The sequence below is a fragment of the Saccopteryx leptura genome, chromosome 9, assembly GCF_036850995.1.
Source record: "Saccopteryx leptura isolate mSacLep1 chromosome 9, mSacLep1_pri_phased_curated, whole genome shotgun sequence".
NCBI lineage: Eukaryota > Metazoa > Chordata > Mammalia > Chiroptera > Emballonuridae > Saccopteryx > Saccopteryx leptura.
In genome coordinates this window covers 86,027,408-86,052,301 of record NC_089511.1, presented here as the reverse complement: position 1 = coordinate 86,052,301, position 24,894 = coordinate 86,027,408, and the positions used below count along the sequence as shown (strand labels likewise).

At 50.4% G+C, this 24,894-nt stretch overlaps 1 protein-coding gene across 1 annotated transcript; it reads right to left on the bottom strand.

The window, feature by feature from the left end:
- Window positions 1-8,984: 8,984 nt before the first annotated feature.
- Window positions 8,985-16,705, bottom strand: GPR15LG (G protein-coupled receptor 15 ligand). Its single transcript, XM_066349018.1, has 3 exons — window positions 16,413-16,705; window positions 14,613-14,702; window positions 8,985-9,318 (listed from the first exon to the last, which is right to left on the bottom strand). The coding sequence occupies exons 1-3, from the start codon at window positions 16,480-16,482 to the stop codon at window positions 9,239-9,241; spliced, it is 240 nt and encodes a 79-aa protein (XP_066205115.1). The 5' UTR covers window positions 16,483-16,705; the 3' UTR covers window positions 8,985-9,238.
- Between the last annotated feature and the right edge of the window lie 8,189 nt (window positions 16,706-24,894).

The window sequence follows — 24,894 nt, the reverse complement described above, 5'->3', positions numbered from 1 at the left end:
GAGCGGGCGTGGGCGCTGGGTGGTGCAAGGGCGCTAAGCCGCTAACGCGGCTCGTGTCTGCGCGGGGGGCGCTCGGGGCCGCCCAGTGGGACCAATCAGTGCGCGGGGAGCCGAGTGGCTGCTCCACCGCCGGCGGAGGGCTGGGGGCGGGTCGGGGGGCAAGGGCACCCCTCTTCCCCGGCGCGCCCTCATTGCTCAGGCCTGGAGCAGGCGCCAAGGGGCCCTGGGTACCAGGCAGAGGCGCCGTGAGGGGGCCAGATGACTTCCCCGAGGGTGCCCCGAGCAAGGCGCTGGGAAATTGGGGCTTCTCTGAGTTCCCGAGTCCCTGTGGGCTGAGCTGCGCTGCAGTTTTCCCTTTTTTTTTAAGGAACTTCCTCGGTGACTTTCAAGGTGTTGGCTGCTCTTCATGAGCCTGAACCTTCCAGACTGTAGCCCAGCCTCACATTGGAGGGGTCCCTCCCTGAATGAGAAATGAGAGCGGGAGGGGAGCCGGGGAGAAAAAGGGAGTGGATGGGCTTCTCCAGGGCAAATAGATTCCAGGGACAGTGTCCTTGAAGGCTGTGGAGGTGAGATCAAAGGACAAAGAGGAGGGTTGTGGTCAGAGAAGAACAGACGGTGGTCAGGACCTCCTCTCTAGGATCTCAGCCCGCTGCCCTGCCCCCAGTCCAGGCCAGGTCTCCTAGGGTTCCGTCTCTGGTGGAGTCACCAGTACGGGGTCCACACATGTGGTGGACAGCAGGGAGAGCCTTCCAGTCTCCACAAAGGTGGGAAGCAGAAACTGCCAGGCAGCAGGCTGGCCTCCCTCTCGACTCCCAGGGCCCAGTCAGTGACCATAGAGAAGCAGCTACCTCTGGGCCTCTGGTCAAGTGCCTCAGGAGCTCTCTACCCAAGCTTCCTGGGTCCCTTCTCCCTTCCTTCCACAATGTCCCTAGCCCCCAGCCCGACTGCCACTCTCCAAGTGAAAGGGCCAGACCTATTCCTCTGTGTCCTCAGGGCAGCGCTGGCGCCCACCCTTGCCGCGGGGCCCAGTGGGCACTCACCCAGGCAGAGGTGCAGCAGCCCCAGGACTAAGCCTTGTATTAGCAAGAGTTAAGATTAGGGACAAGGAAAAGATGAATCTGTGGTCCCGGAGTGTTTGACAATTTTCACACAATCAAAACTGCTCTTGTTGAACCTCTCTGGCTTGGCCCTTTGGCTGGAAAGAGCATGTTAAATTGCACAAACATATCTGCATCTTTGTGTCACAAAATTCTGGGACCAAGCCAAGACAAGTATTCCACAAGTCCTATATAGAGATGAGGACTCTGAGGCCTTCCACGGGTCATCCAGGGTCCTGGAAGCAGAGCCAGCATCTCCGAGACAAATGTCAGTGTGCTGAGAAGAGCCAGTCTGCCCATCTCATCGGTTGGTTCTGAGGTCTTTGATTTCTCTGTCCTCAGTGTACTCAGTCAATAGCCTTGCACTGGAGAGGGATGGAGAATGGGTGCCCCACACAGCATGCATGTGTGCACGTAGTATGTGCACTGTCATTCCTGCTATCTCATGTCACCACACAGCCTCTCCTGGGATGATTGTCCCTGCTTTAGAAAGAAGTTAAAGCACATAAGCACATAAAGGGTAAGTCACTTGCCTAAACTCACACAGTCAGGGAGGAACAGAGCCTGGATTCCCATTCAGTTTGGGCTGGATGCTAAAGAAGGCTGGAACTCTTTTCGTGGTAGAAGAAGACCAAAGCTACTGAATTTTCAGCTCTGAGCCCCTTGTTCACATGCACGTCTCATCCACAGCACTAATTCTGTATTTGTTATTTTTTTCTTAAAGAGATTGTTTCCCTTCTATTGTACAGGATCACAACTGCTACACAGATTAGCCATCTTGGTTTGCCTGGGACTGAGAGTGTGTCCTGTGATGTGGGACTTTCAATGCTAAAAACAGGAGGGTCTGGGGTAAATTGGGAGGAGCTGGTCATCCTAGACAGGCCCCTGTCTTCAAAACACCTGAGAACCTGGGAAAACAGCAGGTCTTCATGGTAATCCACCATGGACCCTGATCTTGATCTCGCAGTATGGAGGGACTGGGTGGCTTAGCCCTCCCTCACAGACACTGCAGAGCCTCAGGCACACCTGTCACCTTGACTCACCCCTGCCCATCACCTCTGCAGAGCAACATACCCCTCTCTTCTAGGGTCTCCTCACCCTGGCACCTGTGGATAAACACCAATTCAGGTCATCTCTAGGTCAGGTCTGACAGCTCTTCCTCAGGTAGATTTACAACAGCTGGTCCAGCTGCTGGGCTGGGCATGCATGTGTGATCTAGCTCCATCTGCCAATGTGACCGCTTGTGACCTCTTTGCCCATATTTGATCTACCTGAGTGTGCTAACCCACAGTGCCTTGCTTATATTCACACACACATATTTACACAGCTGCCCGCTAACATACACAAGCTCCAGTTCCATTTGTAGATCCATTTGAACACACACATAACTGTGTACCCACGTGCACGTGAGTCTGCTCACATCCCCTCATGTAACATACGTGCCCAGCACATGCATGTACCTGCACCAAGAGAGTGTGGGCCAGGTGTTCTCCAGGCTCCTTCTTGTGCTCAGGACATGGGGAGTAGCCAGTGCCTGCTATTCAGGCTCATCTTCCTATTGACCCTGACATAGGGGCAGAAGGGCAGGTCTCTAGCATGCTGCTCTGCCCCAGCTCTCTGGGATGAGACCATCCAGCAGGTTGACCTGTGCTCCAGTACTTGGCATCCTGAGCTGTTTTGTCTGGTTGCTGAGTTCCAAAAAAATTACTGCTTATGATAAGGAAGCCCTGGTCCAGAGTGGGATTTGGTACTGAGCATGAAGGGTTAAGTCAGGGCATCCCGGTGGGCCTGGACGAACCCTCTCTGAACATGACTGGGAGGCTTCCTCCGTCCCAGCTCAGGTGAGGTCCTGAGGACTGTCCTCTACAGGCCTGGGCCAGGGTATACCCACCTGGCTGGAAGCCCGGAGAACTTCCTCACAGCGGTGGGCTCTGGGGTTATGTTGCTCAGCTACCCTGCAATGTGGTCTCCCCTTGCCCTTGCTGTGTCCAGGCCAGGTGTGAGCCGGCTGCCTCAGTTTCCTCTGACATGGGGATGGGATTCCCTCCCCTATCTGTCTAAGGCTCTGCCTGTTTCCCTAACTGAGGGACTCTGCAGGAGTCTGGGGTGCCACCTGTTTCCCTGTCCCCTCATAGCTGGTGCTAGTACCTGCTCGCTCAGTCTCCTGCTCGCTCAGACGCCTGCTCGCTCAGTCTGCTCGCTCAGACTCCTGCTCGCTCAGTCTCCTGCTCGCTCAGACGCCTGCTCGCTCAGTCTCCTGCTTGCTCAGTCTCCTCGCTCAGACTCCTGCTCGCTCAGTCTCCTGCTCGCTCAGTCTCCTGCTCGCTCAGTCTCCTGCTTGCTCAGTCTCCTCGCTCAGACTCCTGCTCGCTCAGTCTCCTGCTCACTCAGTCTCCTGCTCGCTCAGTCTCCTGCTTGCTCAGTCTCCTCGCTCAGACTCCTGCTCGCTCAGTCTCCTGCTCGCTCAGTCTCCTGCTTGCTCAGTCTCCTCGCTCAGACTCCTGCTCGCTCAGACTCCTGCTCACTCAGTCTCCTGCTTGCTCAGTCTCCTCGCTCAGACTCCTGCTCGCTCAGTCTCCTGCTTGCTCAGTCTCCTGCTCGCTCAGTCTCCTGCTCGCTCAGTCTCCTGCTCGCTCATATACCTGCTCGCTCAGACTCCTGCTCGCTCAGACTCCTGCTCGCTCATATACCTGCTCGCTCAGACACCTGCTCGCTCAGACTCCTGCTCGCTCAGACTCCTGCTCGCTCAGACGCCTGCTCGCTCAGACTCCTGCTCGCTCAGACTCCTGCTCGCTCATATACCTGCTCGCTCAGACACCTGCTCGCTCAGACTCCTGCTCGCTCAGTCTCCTGCTCGCTCAGACGCCTGCTCGCTCAGTCTCCTGCTCGCTCAGACACCTGCTCGCTCAGTCTCCTGCTCGCTCAGACGCCTGCTCGCTCAGACACCTGCTCGCTCAGACTCCTGCTCGCTCAGTCTCCTGCTCGCTCAGACTCCTGCTCGCTCAGACACCTGCTCGCTCAGACACCTGCTCGCTCAGACTCCTGCTCGCTCAGACGCCTGCTCGCTCAGTCTCCTGCTCGCTCAGTCTCCTGCTCGCTCAGACTCCTGCTCACTCAGACACCTGCTCGCTCATATACCTGCTCGCTCAGACTCCTGCTCGCTCAGACACCTGCTCGCTCAGTCTCCTGCTCGCTCAGTCTCCTGCTTGTACTACTGTCTCTTGGTCACTTTGGCATTCACACAGGTAGGCAGAAGCTTGAGCCCCGACATTGCCTGTTTTTACCCTACAGTAGTCTCCTGTGCCATCTCAGTCTGCCACATGGCTGAACCTGGGTAGGAGCCACACCAAGCAGAACCAGTCCCTACTTAGGACCTTCACAGGGCTCTGGAGAGACTTTAGTGCTATAATCTGCCTGTTTTGGTGTCTCCCCAGGGTGCTGTGAACCATTTAGGAAAAAGACCATGTTTCATGCATGGGCTGTGTCAGTATCAGTGCAGGGCCTGTCCCAGAGCAGGGCGTCCCTGGCTAGCTGTCGACTGGCTGAATGAATGGCTGAATAAATGAATGAATCAAAGGCACCTGATGCTTAGTCTTGGTACCAGGGCCTAGTCAATAACTGGCTTTTGGCAGCCTTTGACAGGCTCCTCCCACATTCATTCTTTTGTCCATTGAAAGGCTGAAGTAGCCAGGCCAATGGCATGAACTAAAATGCCCAGAAATGGAAACGGCTCGGTGAAAGTCGATGGTGAGTACTGGAGACGGCGGCACCCGGCCAGTGTTCGGATCCAACATGCAAAACGGTTGCATTTCGATGTTGAAAAGGACCTTTTCGGTTCTGACATCTTATAACTTGACACATCCCACCCTCTGGCTCACACTTCGTGAGTCCCTGGAAAGGCAGTGCAATTCGACAGCCCAGATCTTTTCCAGGGATGGAGCTGTTGATAGCAAGTCCGCTGTTGCCTTGGAGCTGTCCACGTGATACCAGGCTGCCACTAAGCAGCCAAAGACCAGCCACTGCCAAACACACCGGGATCCCAGAAGATTTTTGATGTTTCCAAGGTAGGGGAAAATGGCTGCATAGCCAATCAGGAGAGTCACGTGCAGGGTCCTTTATGAACATTAACCAGCCAGGATATGGCCACTGAAGGGCTCCAGAAAGGTCTACTCTAAACAGTTTGCCCAGATGTCAGCTCGGAGAGGAATCAGCGTAGTGGGTGGGCACAGAGGGCTGTAAAGTGCACATGGTGCCCAGTGGGAGGCTCTGTAATAGCTCAGTATGAAAGGGTGCAGGATCATCCTGAATGGGGGTGGGGAAGGGGCGAAGCCTTGATCCCTTTAGTTGGTGGAAGCAGATCTGTGATGGCGATTTGGTTTTTGGGTCTGAGCGGAAGATTTCTCCTTTCCTCATTTCCTCTCCTGACAGCCCTCTGGGATAGGCAGTCTAGTCTCCTTTTTTTTTTTTTTTTTTTTTCCTCATTTTTCTGAAGCTAGTCTCCTTTTACAGATGAAGACCCTGAGGCTCTGAGAGGTCACCTGACCTCCCTGACATCACACAATGGGCACAGGTCAGAGCCCTCACTTCACCCAATTCTGTCTGTGAAGCTTGCAGCTGTCAACAACACAGGTGTCCCACACAGTCAGGGTGTCATGGGCTCCCTTTAGTTGCCATGAAGATGGTGCACTTTCTCTAATGACACTACTGTAATCTGTGAACATGTCTAGATTCTTCAAGGAGTCAATTAGGGCAACATAAGAATCCCGGTTTTCTAACTTCAAGTCAGTTCCAGATGTTTGGGGTTTCCTTGTAATCTCCTAGGGTCCCCAGTAGCCTTGAACAGCCTTATGCACAAGATTGCCCCTATAGCCTCAATCTACCTCTAGGGCGACCTTCTCCCCCCGAGATTAAAAACCCATATGGCAAGTTCGAGAGGTGCATCCCAGAGGTAAGAGGGAAGGAATGTTCCTGGTATTTGGCTTCCAGTTCCACAGGGGCACCTCTCTTTGCTGGGGAATCAGCCTCAAGCTTTCTCTCACCCCTCAGAGGGGAGGAAGGACACATGGGGCAGGTCAGGCAGGCAGGGGAAGGGTCCTCAGCATCCTTCTGGGACCTTCGGCCTGGGCTGCTCTGAGCAGCTTGTGTCCCGGGAAGGCCCCTCCAGCTCACTGCCCATCCTACCCAGGGCCAGTCTTTTCGGGGCACCATCTCCCCAAAACAGTGGCTCAGAACTGTGAGCACTGCGTTCCTGCCCCTCCTCCCGTCCTCACCAGCCAGGCTGTGTCCCCCTTCTGTTTGTGTGCCTCACATGTCTGTCTGACCTCCCTGCTGCACCCCTTAAAGAGACTGAGGCTTCTGGGGCTGGTGCTTCCTGACTGTACAGGGGGACTCGATGCCATGGCCGGGCACATGGCCTTTGCATTGTTCTTCCTGGTTGAAGCTTGAGTACAGGAGTTTAGTTTTTGTGTGAGATTTTTTTCTTTACCTCTTTTTGAAGGGTGGGGAGCAGGTGGAGAGTAGAGGAGACAGATGAGGGACAGAATTTGGAAGGGCCAGCTCATTCCCATTGCTAGAAGGCGAGGGGGTCACCTTGCCAAGGGAATTCTTGGTGGGAGTCCTACTCAGCACAGGAACAGTCACTGCGGACTTGTCCCACAGCCCACACAGCTGCCAAGTTGACAAGGTTTCCAGAAACCCCTCTAATCCTACCCTCTCTACCTTGCCCACTGCTCTGCCTCAGTCCCAGTACCCTCTCTACCTTGCCCACTGCCCTGCCTCAGTCCCAGTACCCTCTCTACCTTGCCCACTGCCCTGCCTCAGTCCCAGTACCCTCTCTACCTTGCCCACTGCCCTGCCTCAGTCCCAGTACCCTCTCTACCTTGCCCACTGCCCTGCCTCAGTCCCAGTACCCTCTCTACCTTGCCCACTGCCCTGCCTCAGTCCCAGTACCCTCTCTACCTTGCCCACTGCCCTGCCTCAGTCCCAGTACATTCCATCTCCTCCTGCTGGTCCTGCCTACCTGCACTCTCTCCTGCTCACAAACATCTCTGGCTCTTCAACAGCCTCAGGGTGGACACTAACTATGGCATCTCGGTGCTCCTGCCACCTTGGACTCACTCCTCCACTTCCCCTTGTCTCCCCAGTTTGCTATATTTCCCCCAAATACTCGAGTTTTTCTGCCTGGCCCTTGCTGCACCCTGACTTCGCCCCCCAAACACACACACACACACACACACACACACACACCCTGACACACACACACACACACACACACACACACACACACACCCTTACACACACTCACATTCACACGGGCGCACCCCCCCCCCCTTCTTAGTTGAAGTGCCAGCTCCTCACCATCTCCCTCCCTCTTTTATGCCTGGCCCTCTGACCTCAGTGTAACAACTTTGTGGAGCCATGGCTGCTTCTCAGCCTCAAAAACCATACTTGTTCATCTCTGAGCCTCAGAACCTGCCATAAACTGACCCACCCCCCACCCTGGGAAGGGCCGAGTACGTGGGTGAGTCCATGAATGAAGCTTTAGAAAGGAAATAGTCTGGCCTGTGACAAGGTAAGGACAGCAAGCTGCCCTGGATCATGTCCCCAGAGGCCTCTGCACCTGGGGGCCTGGCATTCTCAGTCCTGGCTGTGGGGGTGGTGTGGGGGGATGGTTCTCACCTTGCTGGGAAAATCAGATTAGCAGGGAGCTTCATGGAGAGATAAGCCTCTTAGACCTGGGCCATCTGTCCCCTCTGGCCACAGCTCTGCAGCTCTGCATTCTCTGTGGGCATAAACATCCCCCCCCAGGTGGGGCAGGGAGGCAAGGACCTTCCTGAATCCAGCCCCTCTGTGAGCCGGCCCTTTTTGGACACTTTAGATCTATTTATGATCTGGAGCCTCATGTCAACCCTCTAAGTCCTGTGCTCTTCATTTCACAGAGCAGGGAAATCCTGGGCAGGACTGGGATTTGAATCCTTGCTATTGTCATGATTTCTCATTCTCCCTTCTCATAGTTGGATGTGCTGTGGTGAAGGGGTTGCCTGCAGGAGAAGCTTCTGGGCAGGCTTCCTCCAGCAGGAAGTTCTGACTTGGGTCTTATCATGGACTTTCTAACTAGAATGTGCAGTGCATTGCGTTTGCTTACTTATTTATCTGAATGTTCTTAGAAAGGGATTCCTTCGGGGCATCAGATGCAAATGCTTAGGGACTAGGTGTAGCTAGATGACCGGCCTCTGCAGTCCTGGTCAGCGGCTCTGGGTGCCTGTTACCTTGCACCACAGCAGGCTCAGAAGTCTCTGAATGTATAGCTGCTACGTGTCGTGGTAGAATGGTATAATTTTTTTTAAATTTTATTTATTCATTTTTATAAAGGAGAGAGAGAGGGAGAGAGAGAGACAGAGGAGAGAGAGACAGAGAGAGAGAAGGGGGGAGGAGCTGGAAGCATCAACTCCCATATGTGCCTTGACCAGGCAAGCCCAGGGTTTCGAACCGGCGACCTCAGCATTTCCAGGTCGACGCTTTATCCACTGCGCCACCACAGGTCAGGCGGAATGGTATAATTTTGACTCTTAGCACTGGAGGGGCCAGGTGGAGACTAAAACCAGGTGGGGGTTGAGCTTGGTTCCCAGTAATTTGATGGCTGGTGGCACAATTGGGACCCAGATGTGGAGTTCTGGAACTTTTCTAGGGCCCCTGCTGATAGAGATTGAAGCCTTCCAACATCCCAGCTCACTGCCACGAAGGTTGAAAGGTGAATGAAGGCTGTTGGTGAGAGTGACGAAAGGGGTCTGTCTCCCCTGGACATTTTTTGCTCACCAAATTTTTACCTCTGAAGCCCCCATGAGCCCAGAGTGCTAAGTTACTTGTTCAAGGACACACAAGAAGACAGTCATTCCAAGCTCTGGTTTTTATTTTATTTAGTTTTTAAATTCTGGTTCAGGCTCTCCTAAAAGGCAGCATAATAACAATTCAACATGATATGTGAGAAATACTATCTCTTTAAGAGAGGAAACCCATGGTGTGTGGGCAGAGGCTTCCATGGGAAGATGGAATCTTTGCCATCAGTCTCACTTCCAGGGGAGAATCCTGTTGAAAACCGAAGCTTCTGGGTGACTCCGGAGCTGAGCCTTGTTCTGGAAACACTACACCTGTGGGAGTGCCCCTGGCACCACCCAGGACAGGCGCTTCACCGTGCATGATTTGCAGTTCCTCCTGCGGTGTCCTGGGAAGGAGCAATAGGCCACAAGGCAAGGCAAGAGGCAGAGAGCGAGGCAGAGCCAGGGATGGAGAGAGGGGAAAACACAATTAAGATTCAATTCTAGACACAAAGATGTTTAAACATATCAAAGCACAATCATATTTTACACTACTTCCTGAGGGCTCAGGGTGGTCCTTTCACGGCAAGCATGACCAGCTGAGGCTAGTTCAGTTCCTTCAGTGAAAAATCTGGCTTACTAGTGGAAGATGGAGAGAAGGTGGCTTACCTTCTCAGTGGGCTCTGTCATGAGCAGAGTCCATTAAAGTGGATGGGTCTGGTAAAGTGGAGGGGTCTGGGAGGCCTGTTTCTGATGGCCGAGGTGGAAGGGTCTGCTCACCTGCATTTGTAGACCCACAGACCCCTCAAGCTATCCTCTTCCAGATGGCACTCTCAGGCAATGTGTGTGTCAAAGCCCCATCTGTATTTTGACAAACCAGTCCCATTTATGGGAGGGATGATCCACAAGAAACAAAAAAGTTGCATGCATTATGTTATTCTTCATCATTTTGCTTTTAATAGCAGAAAGAATTTTGGGAAACAATCTGAATACCCTACAGTAGAAAATTTGTTAATTAGTAAAGGAACTTGATGATGGAAATATTCAATAGTGACAAAACACTGAGATTATGAAGACTATACAGCAACATGAAGAAAAATGATGCTGAAATATTAATTTTAAAAATTAAAAAAATGAAGTACAATAAAAATAAAACTAGACAAATATTTTGCATAAGAAACAACAAAGGAAACACGAAGGAGAGGGTTATTAAGTTATGGTAATGATGTTATTCTTTTTTTCTCCTCCTGTTCCCAGATTATTACTGTATACAAGGCAGTATGATAGTTTAGAACATAGAATCTAGAGTCATATCATGTGGTAGAGCTGCTTTACCACTTACTAGCTGTGTGACCTTCAACAAGTTACTTAACCTCTCTGTACATTGGCATTCTCATCTGTAAGAACAGGCACAGTAACAGTACCTAATTCATAGGATCATTATGAGGACTAAATGAGTTAGCAGATGTAAGTGCTATGCAGTAATTGCTATATTACCACTAACTATTGAATATATTAAAAATGCATTTAGTTGTCATAATTCATTCACAGTCTTGTATCTTAATCATAAATAAGTGCTAATATCGATATCGTTTCCCTTCTATATTTTTTCCCTCTTTGAAAGAGCTTTTGCCTTCCCAGTGTGATAATCACAGTAATACACAGTACAAACTACTCTTTTATGCTAATGTCACATTATGAGAATTTTGCACCAGCATTTCCGATGGACCATGTTTACTGACTGCTCCTTCTCTACTTCCTGTCTACACCCTCAGACCCTACGCTCTCTTCTTCATCTCCTTCAACAAATACTGTGGTGGACTGACTGCAAATAGAATCACAGTTCTCCACCCTTCCTTTGCAATGTGACTTCACAGCTTCTCCTGTTAAGGTGTGGGGACTGTTTCCCTGCTTCTTGAAGTTGGGGTTGCCTGGTGACTTGCTTTGGCCAACAGAATGCAGTGGAGATGGATCTGGGCCAGTTGTGAGGCCTCAAGAGGCCATAGGTTTTACCACTCACAGAGGTGGGACTCCACAGCCCCATGTGAACAAGTCTGGGCCAGGCTCCTGGAAGATGGGAGACCATGTGGAAGAGACCCAGTTGCCCAACTGAGACCATCCTCGAATGACAGACCCAAGTGTGCGACAGCCCAGCCTAGGTCAGCAGAACGGCCATCCAACCCTTGGAAGAATGAGAGAGCCTAGCCTACAGCCTAGTTAACCTGCAGACTCATGGAAAATAATAAATGCTTACTGTTTGGAACCACAAAAGTTGGGAGGGTTTTGTTATGCTGTTATGGCTAATGGATACAATTGCAAGGAAGAAGACCACTGATCTGAGCCCCTCTGATTGGTCCATTAGGCAGCATGGGCTGGCCATCTTTCCCAACTCCTCCCTTCCTGGATCATTGTACTGAGCCTTTGTGTTCACCCTGTTACCACCCAAAGTTGCCAAAATCTGCAAGTTGACACACTTGTGGTCCTCAATGGGTAGACTTTTTGTTTGCAGTCTTGGCCCCTTCCTGAAAGCAGGGACACTCCCATGGTGGGGAAGAATCTCCCTGTGCTCCTCTACTTCCTGTCTCCCACCGAGGGTCAAGTCAATTTGCTGGGCTTTAAAGCAGGGAGGGTGGCAGTCTGTGGGGCAGTCAGGCACCCCCTGGGGCTCTAGGGGCCTCCTCACAAGACCTCACCAGCTTTCTGCAGGAGCTTCCTCCCTGATAGCCTTGAGACACCTGGAGGGGGGCCCTCCTCGACAGGCTCTGGGCACCTGGACGGGGATGGGGCGGCCTACCCGACAGGCTCTGGGCACCTGGACGGGGGTGGGGCGGCCTACCCGATAGGCTCTGGGCACCTGGACGCAGGGTGGGGGGGCTACCCGACAGGCTCTGGGCACCTGGACGGGGGTGGGGCGGCCTACCCGATAGGCTCTGGGCACCTGGACGCAGGGTGGGGGGGGGCTACCCGATAGGCTCTGGGCACCTGGACGCAGGGTGGGGGGGCTACCCGACAGGCTCTGGGCATCTGGACGGGGGTGGGGCGGCCTACCAGACAGGCTCTGGGCACCTGGACGTGGGGGCCTGACAGACCGTCTGGCCAGTGGGGCCTACATAGCTGTCAGTCTGACCCAGCCTAAGCCTGATGCCCAAGTGCTAACAGAATTCACAGATGGAACATTTCTTTGAAGAAAAATTGCCTCCGTGACAATGCTGTTACACAGATTTCTATAAACTTTTCAAAGAGAAAAGGCTTTTTTCCCCCTGGTAATTTGGTAAATATATATAAATTCAGCCATTGGCCACTCAGCACACTGATTTTTGAAGATGGTTTTCTTGAACTGGCCCAGCACCCTATGCCTGCACTTCCTGTCACACCCATGGGCCTAGCACAGTGCTTACATACAAGCAATGCTCAGGAAAGACACCTGAGCTTGATCCCCACCATGTATGTGTCGCTGCTGGTGTCAGCCCAGGGACATCTTCCCAGCAACCAACCCTGGGTTATTTTCTCTTTCCAAAGACTCTCGTATGTCAGTGACCTGAAGGCCCGAGGCTGGATTTCAGAACCTGGAACCCCAGCACCCCCACTGTTGGTTACACGGCGCTGAGGGAGCCCCAGTGTCGGCTCCGCCAAGGACGATGGCCAGTGGGGCCAGCAATCCTGGACAAGAACACACAGGCTTCAGTTTTCAGTGTGGGGATCCGCTGCTCTCCTGACTCAGCCGTCCTGGCCCAGTTCACACTTCCTCCTTCCAAAACAGCAGGGCGTGTTCCAGGTCACCAGGGGCCAGGCTGGTGCCAGGCTTCGTGGATGTGGCCCCACAGACTCCCCTCCATAGCCCAGTGAGGTAGAGTCTATTATCACACCCTCTCCCAGGCGAGGAGACTGAGGCTCAGCACGGGGTGGAGCAGATATTCCAACCAAGAGGGTGCTTTCTTCCCTGGAAGTCCCCGTCCGGGGAGCATGTGCATGCCCACACGCCGTGGTGACTGTGTGGCTGGAGCCTGCCCTGGTCAGGAGGAGGTCATTCCTCATAGTGGGAAGAGGTGGATACAGCAGGTTTCTGGCTCTGCCTCAGATTCTCTCTGAGCTTCAGTTTCCCAATCTTTAGAATGCTGACAATGCTTCCATAGGGTGGTTCCAAGGACTTAACTGAGATTGCACGATAAAGTCCCAATAAAAAGGTTCGTCTTGCTCTTCTTGTTCTAAGTTGTTTGCAAATTTCTGCAGTGGAATTTAAAATAGTATATACACTAAAAGAAATCCAAATCCAACCTGCGAGCCATGGATCTGGATTATTTTAAAGTGTTGAAACTACAGAACCCTGCCCTTGAACAGAACACGGCGCACGGGAGCTAACCTGCCTTTTTCCTGTGGCCTGCATGTGCGCACGCGCCTGGGCGCAGGTCCTGACCGTCTCTTTTCCTTCCTGCTCTGAGCAAGTTCACCCTGGGGAGTGGTCTGGGGAGGGGAGGGTTGGAGCACCCCTGTTCTCCTTCTGGGGATGGACTCTGCTCCCCTCTTCCCTAGACATTTGCCTTATTATTTCACAACGCGCCTCCTCCTCCGCTAGGCTGGGGCCTCCAGCAGGAGCAGAGCTGTAGGGCAGGCAGCCATCAGCGCGCTCGCCCTCCGCCCAGCCCGGGAGTGCAGGTGCCTCACACTGTCCCTCTGCGTGTGAGATCCGGTTATTTTTACCCAGTTCCTGCTGGATGTGATGGCAGGTTGTCACCTTCTCCAGAGAAGTGGCCTGAGGCAGCCATGCAGCCTCCTTCCCATTCTCTCCTTGACACCCGAGCTTCCCCTTGGTGCACAGGACTCTAGGTGGCTGGGAGGGGTCAGAAACTCCAGTTTTGGTCAAGGCCACACCCCCGAGGAGCATGACCACGTCCCCTGGGGGCTTTCTCAGATCCTAGTCGGTCCTATGCTGCAGCGAGTGGGGGCAGGAGCCCCGGCTTTGTGTCCAGCCCTGCTGGCTCCAGGCACTGCAGCTTTCCCTAACTAAGGACTGTGCTTGTCCCAGGTCTAGGACCCTCCTACCCAAGGCCAGCTGAAGTCCAGCACTACTGCCCTCACACCCTGGTCCAGCCAGGTATCAGTCAACCCCCTGGCCTGGAGCCCCAGTGCTGGAAGCTTGGTGCCTGCAGCCTCTTAATGGGCCTGGCCTCATCACCACCCAGTGGCCCCCAGGCCTTGTGAGAGAGGCAGCCCTGCTCTGCTGAACCTCACCCAGGAACGGAGCTCGGCTCTGCTGCCTGCCTGTACGCTGGGACTCTCCAGACTGCATGCCTTGTCTACCGTACCTCGTGCCAGTTCACAAGACCGCCCTGCCTTGGCTCCTAGCTTCCATGAGCACCTCAGACACCCCACCCTTCATCTTCTGCAGCTTCCTCTGGCCCCTCTCAGGCCCCATTTCTGCACCTTCCCCTGCCTGAACCCTACCCCTCTGCCCTCTTTGCTTCCCATTTCCTAATTGCATCCTGTCCTTTCTTTTGACAGAATATACTCAATTCAAAATGATTATCTGTTGACTTTGGGGGTGGTCAATTTGCCTCACTGGACTGGAAGCTCCGGGAGACCGAGGCCGTGTCTGCTATGGTCCCTCCAGACCAGTGCCTGATGCCGCCAGGCATGGGGGTGGGGAGGCTGACGCAGGGCCTCCTGGGAACCTCCCTTCATTTGCATAGGGTGAGGCGCTTACCTTTCCGGGTCCCCAGGACAGGATTAGGGATTTGGGGACAGCAGGGCTTGCCTTTCCAGGCCTTAGCAGGCTGCCGAGGACGCCTTTTTCCTGTAGGGGCACAGAGAGGCAGAGACCCTTTCTCAGCATGTTTGGGGGCACATGGGATTTGGGCAGGAGTGGCTGACGTAAGCTTCAGTTGTCACGGGTCAGGGCTCAGGGCTCAGAAATATTAATTCCAGAAAACCGAGCATAGGCCAGGCTACAGGAGGGCCCAGGAAAAGGACAGATCTGGGGATTTGGTTTTCAGAAATAACAGTCAGTGTGAAGAGATACTCCGTCCCCAGAATATGCCTTCTTCATGCTCTTGTCTGAGAAACAGTTCATTCAAAAGTGTCTCTGAGCCCTGGCAGAGTAGCTCAATGGGTTAGAGCATCATCCTGATACACCAAAGATGCGGGTTCGATCCCCAGTCAGGACACATACAAAAATTAACTAATGAATGCATAAACAAGTGGAACAAATCTCTCTCAAATCAACCACTACATATATATTTTTAAAAAGCATCTCTGCCTTTTGACACACTGAATCTCCCTTTAGCAATCTAGTCTAGGTTATGAACCAGCTGAAGGTCTAAGCATATAAATTCACCATGGCACATTCACTTGATGGCAAGTTATACCTAAAAAATATTAAATAGCACCACCTGGGAAAACCTGCCGGAGATACTCCTAAATGGACAGGAAACTCTATATTCCCTTTCACTGAGTTGTCATTAAAGGAATGCTGCTCACCTCTAACAAGTCTGAAATAGCAGTCTGATATGCATTGCTATGGACTATGTTTATAAGGAACTCTAACCACTGTTTTCCATATTATATAAGCAGCAATATTCATTGCAGAAACTTTAGAAAATGAACACTTCCTATAATCTTTTGTTCTGAGATAACTGCTGTTGACATTCTGGTATAAATGCTTCCACAAGAACTCCAATCATAAGTCGTAAGTTATTTCTGGTGATTATACAATAAAACGGTGATAAATAAGAGAGATATGACATCGAATGCGCAGAGATTTATCAATTACAAAAAATGCTTTTGTGCAATACTGGAAAATGTCAGCCATGGCTGTTCTTACGTCGTGAAATGATGGGTGTTTACACCCCTTTATTTTCTTATCCCCCAACTCCAGTAAATGTTAAAATAACCATAACTGTTAAAACAAGAATAAAAGCAGGCAGTTTCTAGAGGGTTGGGCAAGAGAAATACTCAGCTATATGATCAAAAAGGGAAGGAGAGATAAATAAATATTTGTATCCACAGAGGCTCGTGGATTATCTCCCCCACTTCTAAACACACACAGACATGCCCCACATCCAACCTACCACAGGTGTCTATTGTGCATGAGTTTTGGGGTGTTCAGACGCAGAGAGCTTACTGATGAATTAATTCATTCATGCAACACAAATTTACTGTGCTCCAAGGATCATACAACACATCAAAGTGGCTCTAGAATTTCTAGCTAAGGAAGACTTGGTGCATAAAGCCATCCAGCTGGGAGGCTACGTGTTTCATGGCAAGCACACTGTTCTTACATAGCTTGTCTGTGCGTCTGGGGGAGCTGGAGCTTTGGATGGAGATTGTGGGTCTAAAGCTCCCAAACCACCCTTGGTGCTACCACTGGGGGTAGAGGTGGAAATCGGTTCAGGAGTAAGATCCCAGGACTGCCTGCCAGGGGCCAGCCCTCCAACATTTCCTGACTCCAACCTTCCCAGACACTGAAATTCTCGCTCGGGGCCAAGCACCCCAGGGATAGAGGTACCTTCCGTGGAGAAGATGGTGAAGCAGAGAAGCAGGATGCAGAGCAGGCTGGAGAGGACGAGAAACCTCATGGTAGGGGTTCGAATCACACGTCCTGGGGAGGCAGCTGTGCCACAAAGCCCTTCACTGAAGACATCCAGACCTTTATATAGTGACGGACAGGGGAGAAGTGTTTCCAGATAGGCAGGGCAGTAGCAACCTTGGAATTCTCATATAGGGTAGTGTCAGCCCCTCCCAAGAAGAAAAAACCAGCTTTTCGAGAAGTTGAGATCATTTAGTGAACTGTAAATAGAGCTGTAAAGGCCCCAGCCCAGCAAACAACCCAGCAACCAGTGCCGGCCTCAGTGGTTAGAGCAGGAAACGCTTGCCAGGGAAGAACCACTTCCCAGGGTTGAATGTTAACTTTTAGTGTCAGTAATAATTCCATCAAATACAGATCTTCCTGCTCATTCCTTAGATGTGGCAGGAGGAGGGCCATAAAACCCTTTGCAAAGCCTCGGAGAAGGATCTTGAGCAACGAGTGAAATACATACAGGGAGCCAAGGGCCAGGAATCAGATGACCGGGGTTTGAGTCCTTGCTCGGCCACTTAGCAGTATGACCTCGAACTTCCCATTGAATGTCTGAGTCTGCTTCCCATCTGTGAAATGGGTACAGTGCTGCCTCTCTCAGAAGTCTGAGTGAGAAGCTATCTGCAACAAAGCAGCCTCTCACATGGCTGCAGCTGGACTTGGTGGATATTTAAGATAAAGTGAAAGGGACTTCAGGTAGAGGGTAAGCCCTAGCAAAGGCAGGGAGGAAGAGAACGTCCTCCAAGGGCAAGCATGGGGCAGAGTCTGGTGATGGATGCAGGAGGCTCAGTTGTCACCTATTCACTGGACACTGACCATGGACTAGGCTGTGTGTTTGGCTCCAGCGACACCGAAGACACTGTGCCTGGCCTCAGGGGGCTTTTGTTAGTGGAGGCAGCCATGCAGATATACATAATTTGCATTTTCCCTTGTGATATCATGTCCTTCTCTCCTTTACCCTGGTAAGAGTGCCCTTCTAACAAAGAACAGGCTCTGTCCCAAGCCTCCAAGGGCATGTGGGAAGATGGCCGTAGCTGGTTCAATTCTCCAGGCTCTCCATGGTTCCTGGCAGCCAGTTCAGAAATCCCCTGCTGCCCAAGACTGGCCAGTGGTGCCCTTCACTGGGCCTCTTCTGCTGCTGGATGTTAGAGAAACAATTTAGACATTCTTAGGCAGCTCGGTGTACACATGGGGGGCCAGGGGTATTGGCCTGTATGCTTTTGTGTGTTTGTAAAACTTTTAAAACCAATTTGCATGGAGAAACTGGTTGGAGCTGCTGGGCTTAAGGAGAGAACTTCACGCTGTTAGTCATCCACCCAGACCCAGTCTGTGTCCCTTTCCAAGCTGTGTTCTCAATCTCGGCTGTGCGAGTGGGCAAGGTCACAGCAGAGGGTGTGGTCAGGAGGATGCAGGGGGTGGGGGTAGTCTCACAGGCGCAACGCCAGAGTTGGTGCCCAGGAGAGACTTGGGGGTGCCACTGTTGAAGACTTCAGGAAGAGGGTACATCTGTCAGTAGGCAATTCTTAAATTGCAGGTCATAGGCCCATACATTCAGCTAAGTTTCCTAATGGTGCTTCCGAGGGTTAGAATTTTACCTATGGCTCATGTCAAGAACTATTACTTCTATTTCGCTCATTTTTACCTGGGGTAGTTTGGCATGCCACCAGAGTTCTCAGGGGAGAGCATACCTTTGGCTGCCGCTCACCTATTACTTGTTTTAACAGGTACTCTTTGCATTGGCATAGTCCCTTTTGCTTTGGGGAAATCATCATCAGAGGGGGCAGGAATTAGGTCAAATCTTAAAGTTGAAATCTAATTGCTTTGCAATGGTATAGAAATTAGGAGAGGGTCTCTGGCGAGTGAGGAGAAATAGTCCTGCATCCACTGTTCGACTAAGCGAGGACCTGGGTCATTTTGCAGGGCCCCCCTCAGCCACTCAGCCATGGAGTCAGAAATAGCTGTCAGGTTTTACCATAGCTTTTCCGTCTCCACAGAATAGAGCCATGAGGGCACTGAACAGCTAAGGGCAGGAAGACCTGGCTATCTCAGCGCCTCTCTTCCTTACATAATCACATGGACCATTCACAGATACGCAGATGTTCCTGGGACCATATGTTTGACGGGAAGGATAGATTCCGGTGTCAGAACTCCACCTGCTTTTTAAATGCTTATAAAAAATTATTGAAGTAATTTCTGCCTGTATTAATTTAACAGTACTAAGTGTAAAGCGCAAGTTCTCCCCAAAACCCTACTCCCCAAACTTTTCTGTTCAGATTTTCACCTATTTTTTTTTTTTGTATTTTTGTATTTTCCGAAGTTAGAAGTGGGGAGGCAGACAGACTTCTGCATGCGCGCGACCGGGATCCACCCGGCATGCCCACCAGGGGGCGATGCTCTGCCCATCTGGGACATTGTTCCGTTGCAGCCAGAGCCATTCTAGCGCCTGAGGCGGAGGCCAGGGAGCCGTCCTTAGTGCCGGGGCCAACTTTGCTCCAATAGAGCCTTGGCTGTGGGAGGGGAAGTGAGAGACAGAGAGAAAGAAGAGGGGGGAGGGGTGGAGAAGCAGATGGGCGCTTCTCCTGTGTGCCCTGGCCGGGAATTGAACCCAGGACTTCCACACGCCAGGCTGATGCTCTCTACCAGTGAGACAGCCGGCCAGGGCCTCACCTGCTTTAAAAAAAAATTTTTTTTTAAACATTTCAAAGAGAGATAGTTGTCAACATCTTACTTTAAGGAAGGAAGAAACACCTCTGGCTCTTCAAAATATTAGAAATCTCATGTTGAGCTGAGAGAGGTGAAAATGAGCAGCTTTTCTTCTTCTTTTTTTTATTTTAGAGGAGAGAGAGAGAGAGAGAGAGAGAGAGAGGGAGAGAGAGAAAGGGGGGAGGAGCAGGACGCATCAACTCTCATATGTGCCTTGACCAGGCAAGCCCAGGGTTTTGAACCAGCGACCTCAGCATCCCAGGTCCACGCTTTATCCACTGCGCCACCACAGGTCAGGCTCTTTTTTTTTTTTTTTTTTTTTTTTTTTTTTTTTTAAAAAAGACATGAACACCCATTAGTTTTAAGCCTAATCAGTTTGGGTACAAAAATAAGATGATTTTGACTTTTGGCAATCCTCCCACCTAGCACACAACGGAAGAAAAAATTTTCAAGTCAAATTTGTGACTTCTAAGGTCAATTAGGAGAACGCCTAAAGCATTCCCACACTTTAAAATCAGAGTATTTTTATAGGGCTGCGTCCCTCCCTTGACTCTTGGCCACCACACTCTTCTTCTGAGAGTATTTCACGGACCTGTTAATTGATCAGAAATGACTCTGCCTCCTTTATTTTTATTTGCTTAGCAAACTGCAGGTCAATGTATAGGAGGAGGAGTCAGACCCTGCTGATCACTCCAGAGATTCTTCCAATTCTTTTCTCAGTGGACTCTTCTTCAACCTCAGAGACACAGGCACTTAATCTTCATCTTGTAACAAGGGAGAGTGAACTTTCTTCACCTCACAAAACCTGTTGTGGCAACTGTTCCTTAGAACCAAGTCTGCCTGGCTCCAAAGCTGAGGTTGTTTCCTGACACTGGTTCCATGGGAGCTCATGAGATTGAAAATAACCTACAACGTTGATGTTTAGTTTACTTGCTACCACCGAATTGTACAAAGAACAGATAGCTTTCTTTATTTTTTACAACTAAACTGAACTTCCTCATAAGTGTCTAACCTGCCTCTGCTGGATGTCCTGCTGCTGGGGTCACGGTTGGTAAATCCCAGGTCGGTTCCCTCCACGCATGCCCTTGCTGGCCCCCTTGCTCTCACTGGGGCTGTGCTCCCTCCCACTGTTACTCATGTCTCTCTACCTCTGGCGGGGGCGGCCCATACACAGTCCTGACTGTGGGCCACCAGCCTCATCATGGTGACTGCCAGAACTGTGGGCTCCTCCTGGGGCTCATGCTAGAATATCACCTTCTTTTCCATGACACAAAGGCGCCCAGGGGAGACAAAAAGGTGCTATCTTTTCTAGCCTGTGCGAGGTTGGTACTGGAGCATCTGTAAAGCCACCACCGAGTCCCTTGGCTTTCAGCTTTCTCTCTGTGGGGCTTCTGGCCTTTCACCTGCACACCTTTGCACCCATCCCTCACTTTAGCCTAGAGTAGGGGGCTCAGGACCCTGGTCTTTGGTTTGTCTCCCTATTTCCCCTACAGTTCTAAAAATCACATGTTCTAGAGCCACATGACCCAGGCTCTAACCAGAGCTCTGCCATGTTTTAGCTGTGTGACCTGGGAAAGTTGCTCAGCTTCTCTGTTTCTTATTAAAACAGTAGCTGAAGTTGGAGAGGAACAGATCCTTTGATGAGTGTCATGCTAAAGCGTTCTGCTAGCTGAAGATCATTTGTTATATTAGGGGCCATTTGTTGGAAGGTGGGTGCATAGCTTTCCATCTTTTCAACAGCAACCTTTCTCCAAAAAATAGCTATTTCCACAGGTGTTCAAGGATGTATGGTGTTTTGATGTGGAACAATATATGTTCTTGCCACAATTCAGGGCAGAAACAAAACAAAACCACACTAAAATTCAGGTCTGAATGACTGACACTAGACCTATTCATAAACCCGGGGTTTGAAGAAGGGTGGGAAGACCAGGAGAGCAGGTAGGAGTGACTTGGCAGTGCCGAAGGAAAGCCAGGTGTCCGGCTTTCGCCAGCCGTTAGAGCTGGAGGACCATAGGGAGGACTGGATGAATCCTGTTTGTCAGCGTCTGTGCTATCTATGCCTTGCAGGTGTGACAGCAGGCTTCCCAGAAAAGAGGTATCACCTTTCCTTCTCCTCACCCTCACACCTAGCACCACCAGGACAGGGTGGATGTGTGAGGTGCAGTCAGCGCCTGCCGTCCTGGGGGAAACTCCAACACTGGCGTCAGAGCAGAAACAGATCCGGGCTACAAGGACACTGAAGGCTCTGGGTCCAGTTCCACTCAGAGGAGACATGCCAAAGGCCACAGGGTGGGGAGGGGTTCTGCTTTCCTGTGTGCTTCTACTTAGCTCCTATAATCTGATGTGAGTTTCAATGTACTTTCTTTCCACATGTACTATCCTTTGTAAAAAATTAGACTGCTATAAAATATTGAAAACGATATCAAATGCCTAATTTTCCTACCAAATGTCCATTTTTTCCTGCTACTCAGAATCAACAACAGTGAAGATCTTATCATAATCTCTCAAACTTCTTTTTAAATGACTCTTCTACTTAAATGAGGCAGGTAATCGTATGCTCATCTTTTCTGAGGTACCCAGCATGGGGAGGGTGACATCATTTGGGAACACAGTCACAATCTTTGCTTGCAGGTAGAGAAAGCTGCACCTTCTCCAAAGTAGGTCAGGATACTTCCCACGATGCTGAGCACAGGGGTGTCGTGGACATTCCCCTTTCCACCGAAGTGAAAGCCCCCAGCCACCTCTTGTGCAGTGTGTATGTAGGACACCTGTGCTTCTGCAGGTACTTGGCCAAACTGTCCCTTCTCTAAACTTCTGTAGTAATCAGTCTGGACAATGCTTTTATAGTTTCTAGAGAACTACTTCAAAATTCCCTTGGGTTGTTTGTTGCTGACATTTTACTTGCATGGTTCCTAGTACATACGTTGACTTCTCTCCTCAAGACTCACTGGTAGTGATCAACAACCTTGTGTCTGGGTCCTGAATTCCCCACCTCCAGCACGCCCTGCTCCAAGCTCAGGAGCACCGGAGCCCTCTGCCATTATTAGATGTCTCCTGGCTACCACCTGCTGCCCTTGTCCACCAGACACCATCTTCCTGATGGGCCTGTTTCCAGCCATGGCAGGAACAAGAGCTCATTCTGGTTTCTCCCCATGCTGTTGCTAAGTGTTCATTCTTTTCAAGTAGTACCAAACTGCACAAACCTAGTAAATCCCTAACTTCCCATGAAGTTAGACCATGCCAAACCACTCCAACCCTATGGAGAACATACCTGGGTGGGGCTGTGTACTTTCTTGTGGAAGATCCTCTTTGAATCATCAGTAAGTCTAGTTGCTCCTGGCAATTACCCAAAGATTATCCTTCAGATACCTGTGGCTCGCGGGACAATGAACTACTGGCGAATTATAGAAAACAAATCACTGGAAAACACCCTATTTCTTCATTTCGAAAATGCTACTGATTCTAAGATATGCAAATTTTTTTGGGGGGGATTATGAAATTGAACAAACATTTCAGAAAGTGTGAAAAATACTATATCTTAGCATTGAGGTAACATGACTGACTAAGAGTAAATGAAGCTAAGACATTTTGTTATGGTGAACCTAACTTCACCAAGCTGGGGCTCTGTAAAACCACCCTGGGGCACAGTGAGCAGATGTGTTCCAGGCGCTGGAGAGGCTAGTTTCTGGAAGGATGGCCAGCGGACACCATTTGCACAGGTGATCTCACACAGCTTTAACAAAGTGCTCTGTGGAATTTGCTTTAAATGTTTAAAAATTGTTTTCAGACTGTGTGCCCAGTTGTGAGAACAAATGTCAATTTGTTCCTGCCAGAAAATACCAAATCTTGGGTATCATTTAGTTTCAGGAACTTGAACACAGACACATTCTGTCCAGATGAACAATTTTAAGGGAAACATGCCTCTCTCACTGAAAGAGCACAGAACACAGCCAAGTGCTCGGCGCTCTAAGCAGAGAACACAAACATGTTGTGAGCAGGCGATCAGGGTACACGTCTCATTTCTTGCCATCTTTCTACATGTCCCTCCTCTTCATGCTTCTGCTGTGTGAAATGCCCTCCCTTTATGGCTGTAACTATTATATTTAAATGAAGATTTCCACCTGGGACATGTTGGGAACTTACTACATACTTAGTTCACATCTCTTACTGATTCATCACAATTAACTATGGCTGTTTACACGGAGATACTTTTTTTTTTTTTTTTTTACAGAGAGAGTCAGAGGGACATATAGGGACAGACAGGAAGGGAGAAAGATGAGAAGCATCAATTATTTGTTGCAACACCTTAGTTGTTCACTGATTACTTTCTCACATGTGCCTCGACCAGGGGGCTACAGCAGAGCAAGTGACCCCTTGCTCAGGCCAGCAACCTTGTCTCTAGTGACCATGGGGTCACATCTATGATCCCATGTTCAAGCCAATGACCCCATGCTCAAGCTGGTCACCTTGGGGTTTTGAACCTGGGTCCTCTGCATCCCAGTCTGACACTCTATCCACTGCACCACCACGTGGTCAGGCTGGAGATAACTACTCTTTAGAGGGCAGTTTCTTCCTCAGTCTCCCCTGGTCCAGTTACCATGGCACCCACTTGCTACACTCATGTTTTCTGATTGCCTGTTAGATACCATTCTAGGCAAACCAAAAGGACCTTTATTTTTTGCATGATATTATTTTTTAACAATACATCTTGTTATCCTCGAACACTTCAGATGAAGTTTTAGAAAATGAGAGATGGAGGCCCTGGCTGGTTGGCTCAGTGGTAGAGCATCGGCCTGGTGTGCAGAAGTCCCGGGTTCGATTCCCGGCCAGGGCACACAGGAAAAGTGCCCATCTGCTTCTCCACCCCTCCCCCTCTCCTTCCTCTCTGTCTCTCTCTTCCCCTCCCGCAGCCGAGGCTCCATTGGAGCAAAGATGGCCCGGGCACTGAGGATGGCTCCTTGGCCTTTGCCCCAGGCGCTAGAGTGGCTCTAGTGGCAGCAGAGCGATGCCCCGGAGGGGCAGAGCATCGCCCCTGGTGGGCGTGCCAGGTGGATCCCGGTCGGGCGCATGCGGGAGTCTGTCTGGCTGTCTCTCCCTGTTTCCAGCTTCAGAAAAAATACAAAAATTAAAAAAAAAAAAAAGAAAAAAGAAAAAAAAAGAAAATGAGAGATGGATATTTTTTTCCTTCAGGTTTGCACTCCACCCTATGAGTGATGTGAGGAAATACATTTCAGTGGTGTGAAAGAAGCCAAGGCACTAAGTATTTTTCTATTTTCACTTTAAGTCTAGCATATTTAAAGTATTCACATTTTATATAACTTACTTGTTAAAAATGTTTATTTTCTTGATTTAGAGAGAGGAAGGGGGGAAGGGAAGGGAAGGAAAAGGAGAAAGAAACTTCGATTTGTTCCTGTATGTACCCTGACTGAGGATGGAACCAGTAACCTCTGTGCTTCCGGATGATGCTCTGAGCTATCTGGCCAGGGCTATATTGACTCACTTTTTATATTGTAAAGTCTTTACTAACGTAGCAAAGTCACAAAAAAGTTAAAATACTGAGTCATGAAATTAAAAAAAAAAAACCCTTGATTTTCTAGACAAGCTTCTGTGCCTGATAACAACTGTTGAAATGGTATTCTGTTTTCTGTGTGAGACCATTCAAACATATACAAACTTTTGGGTTCCAAAATAGGACTGAAGACAAAAGGAC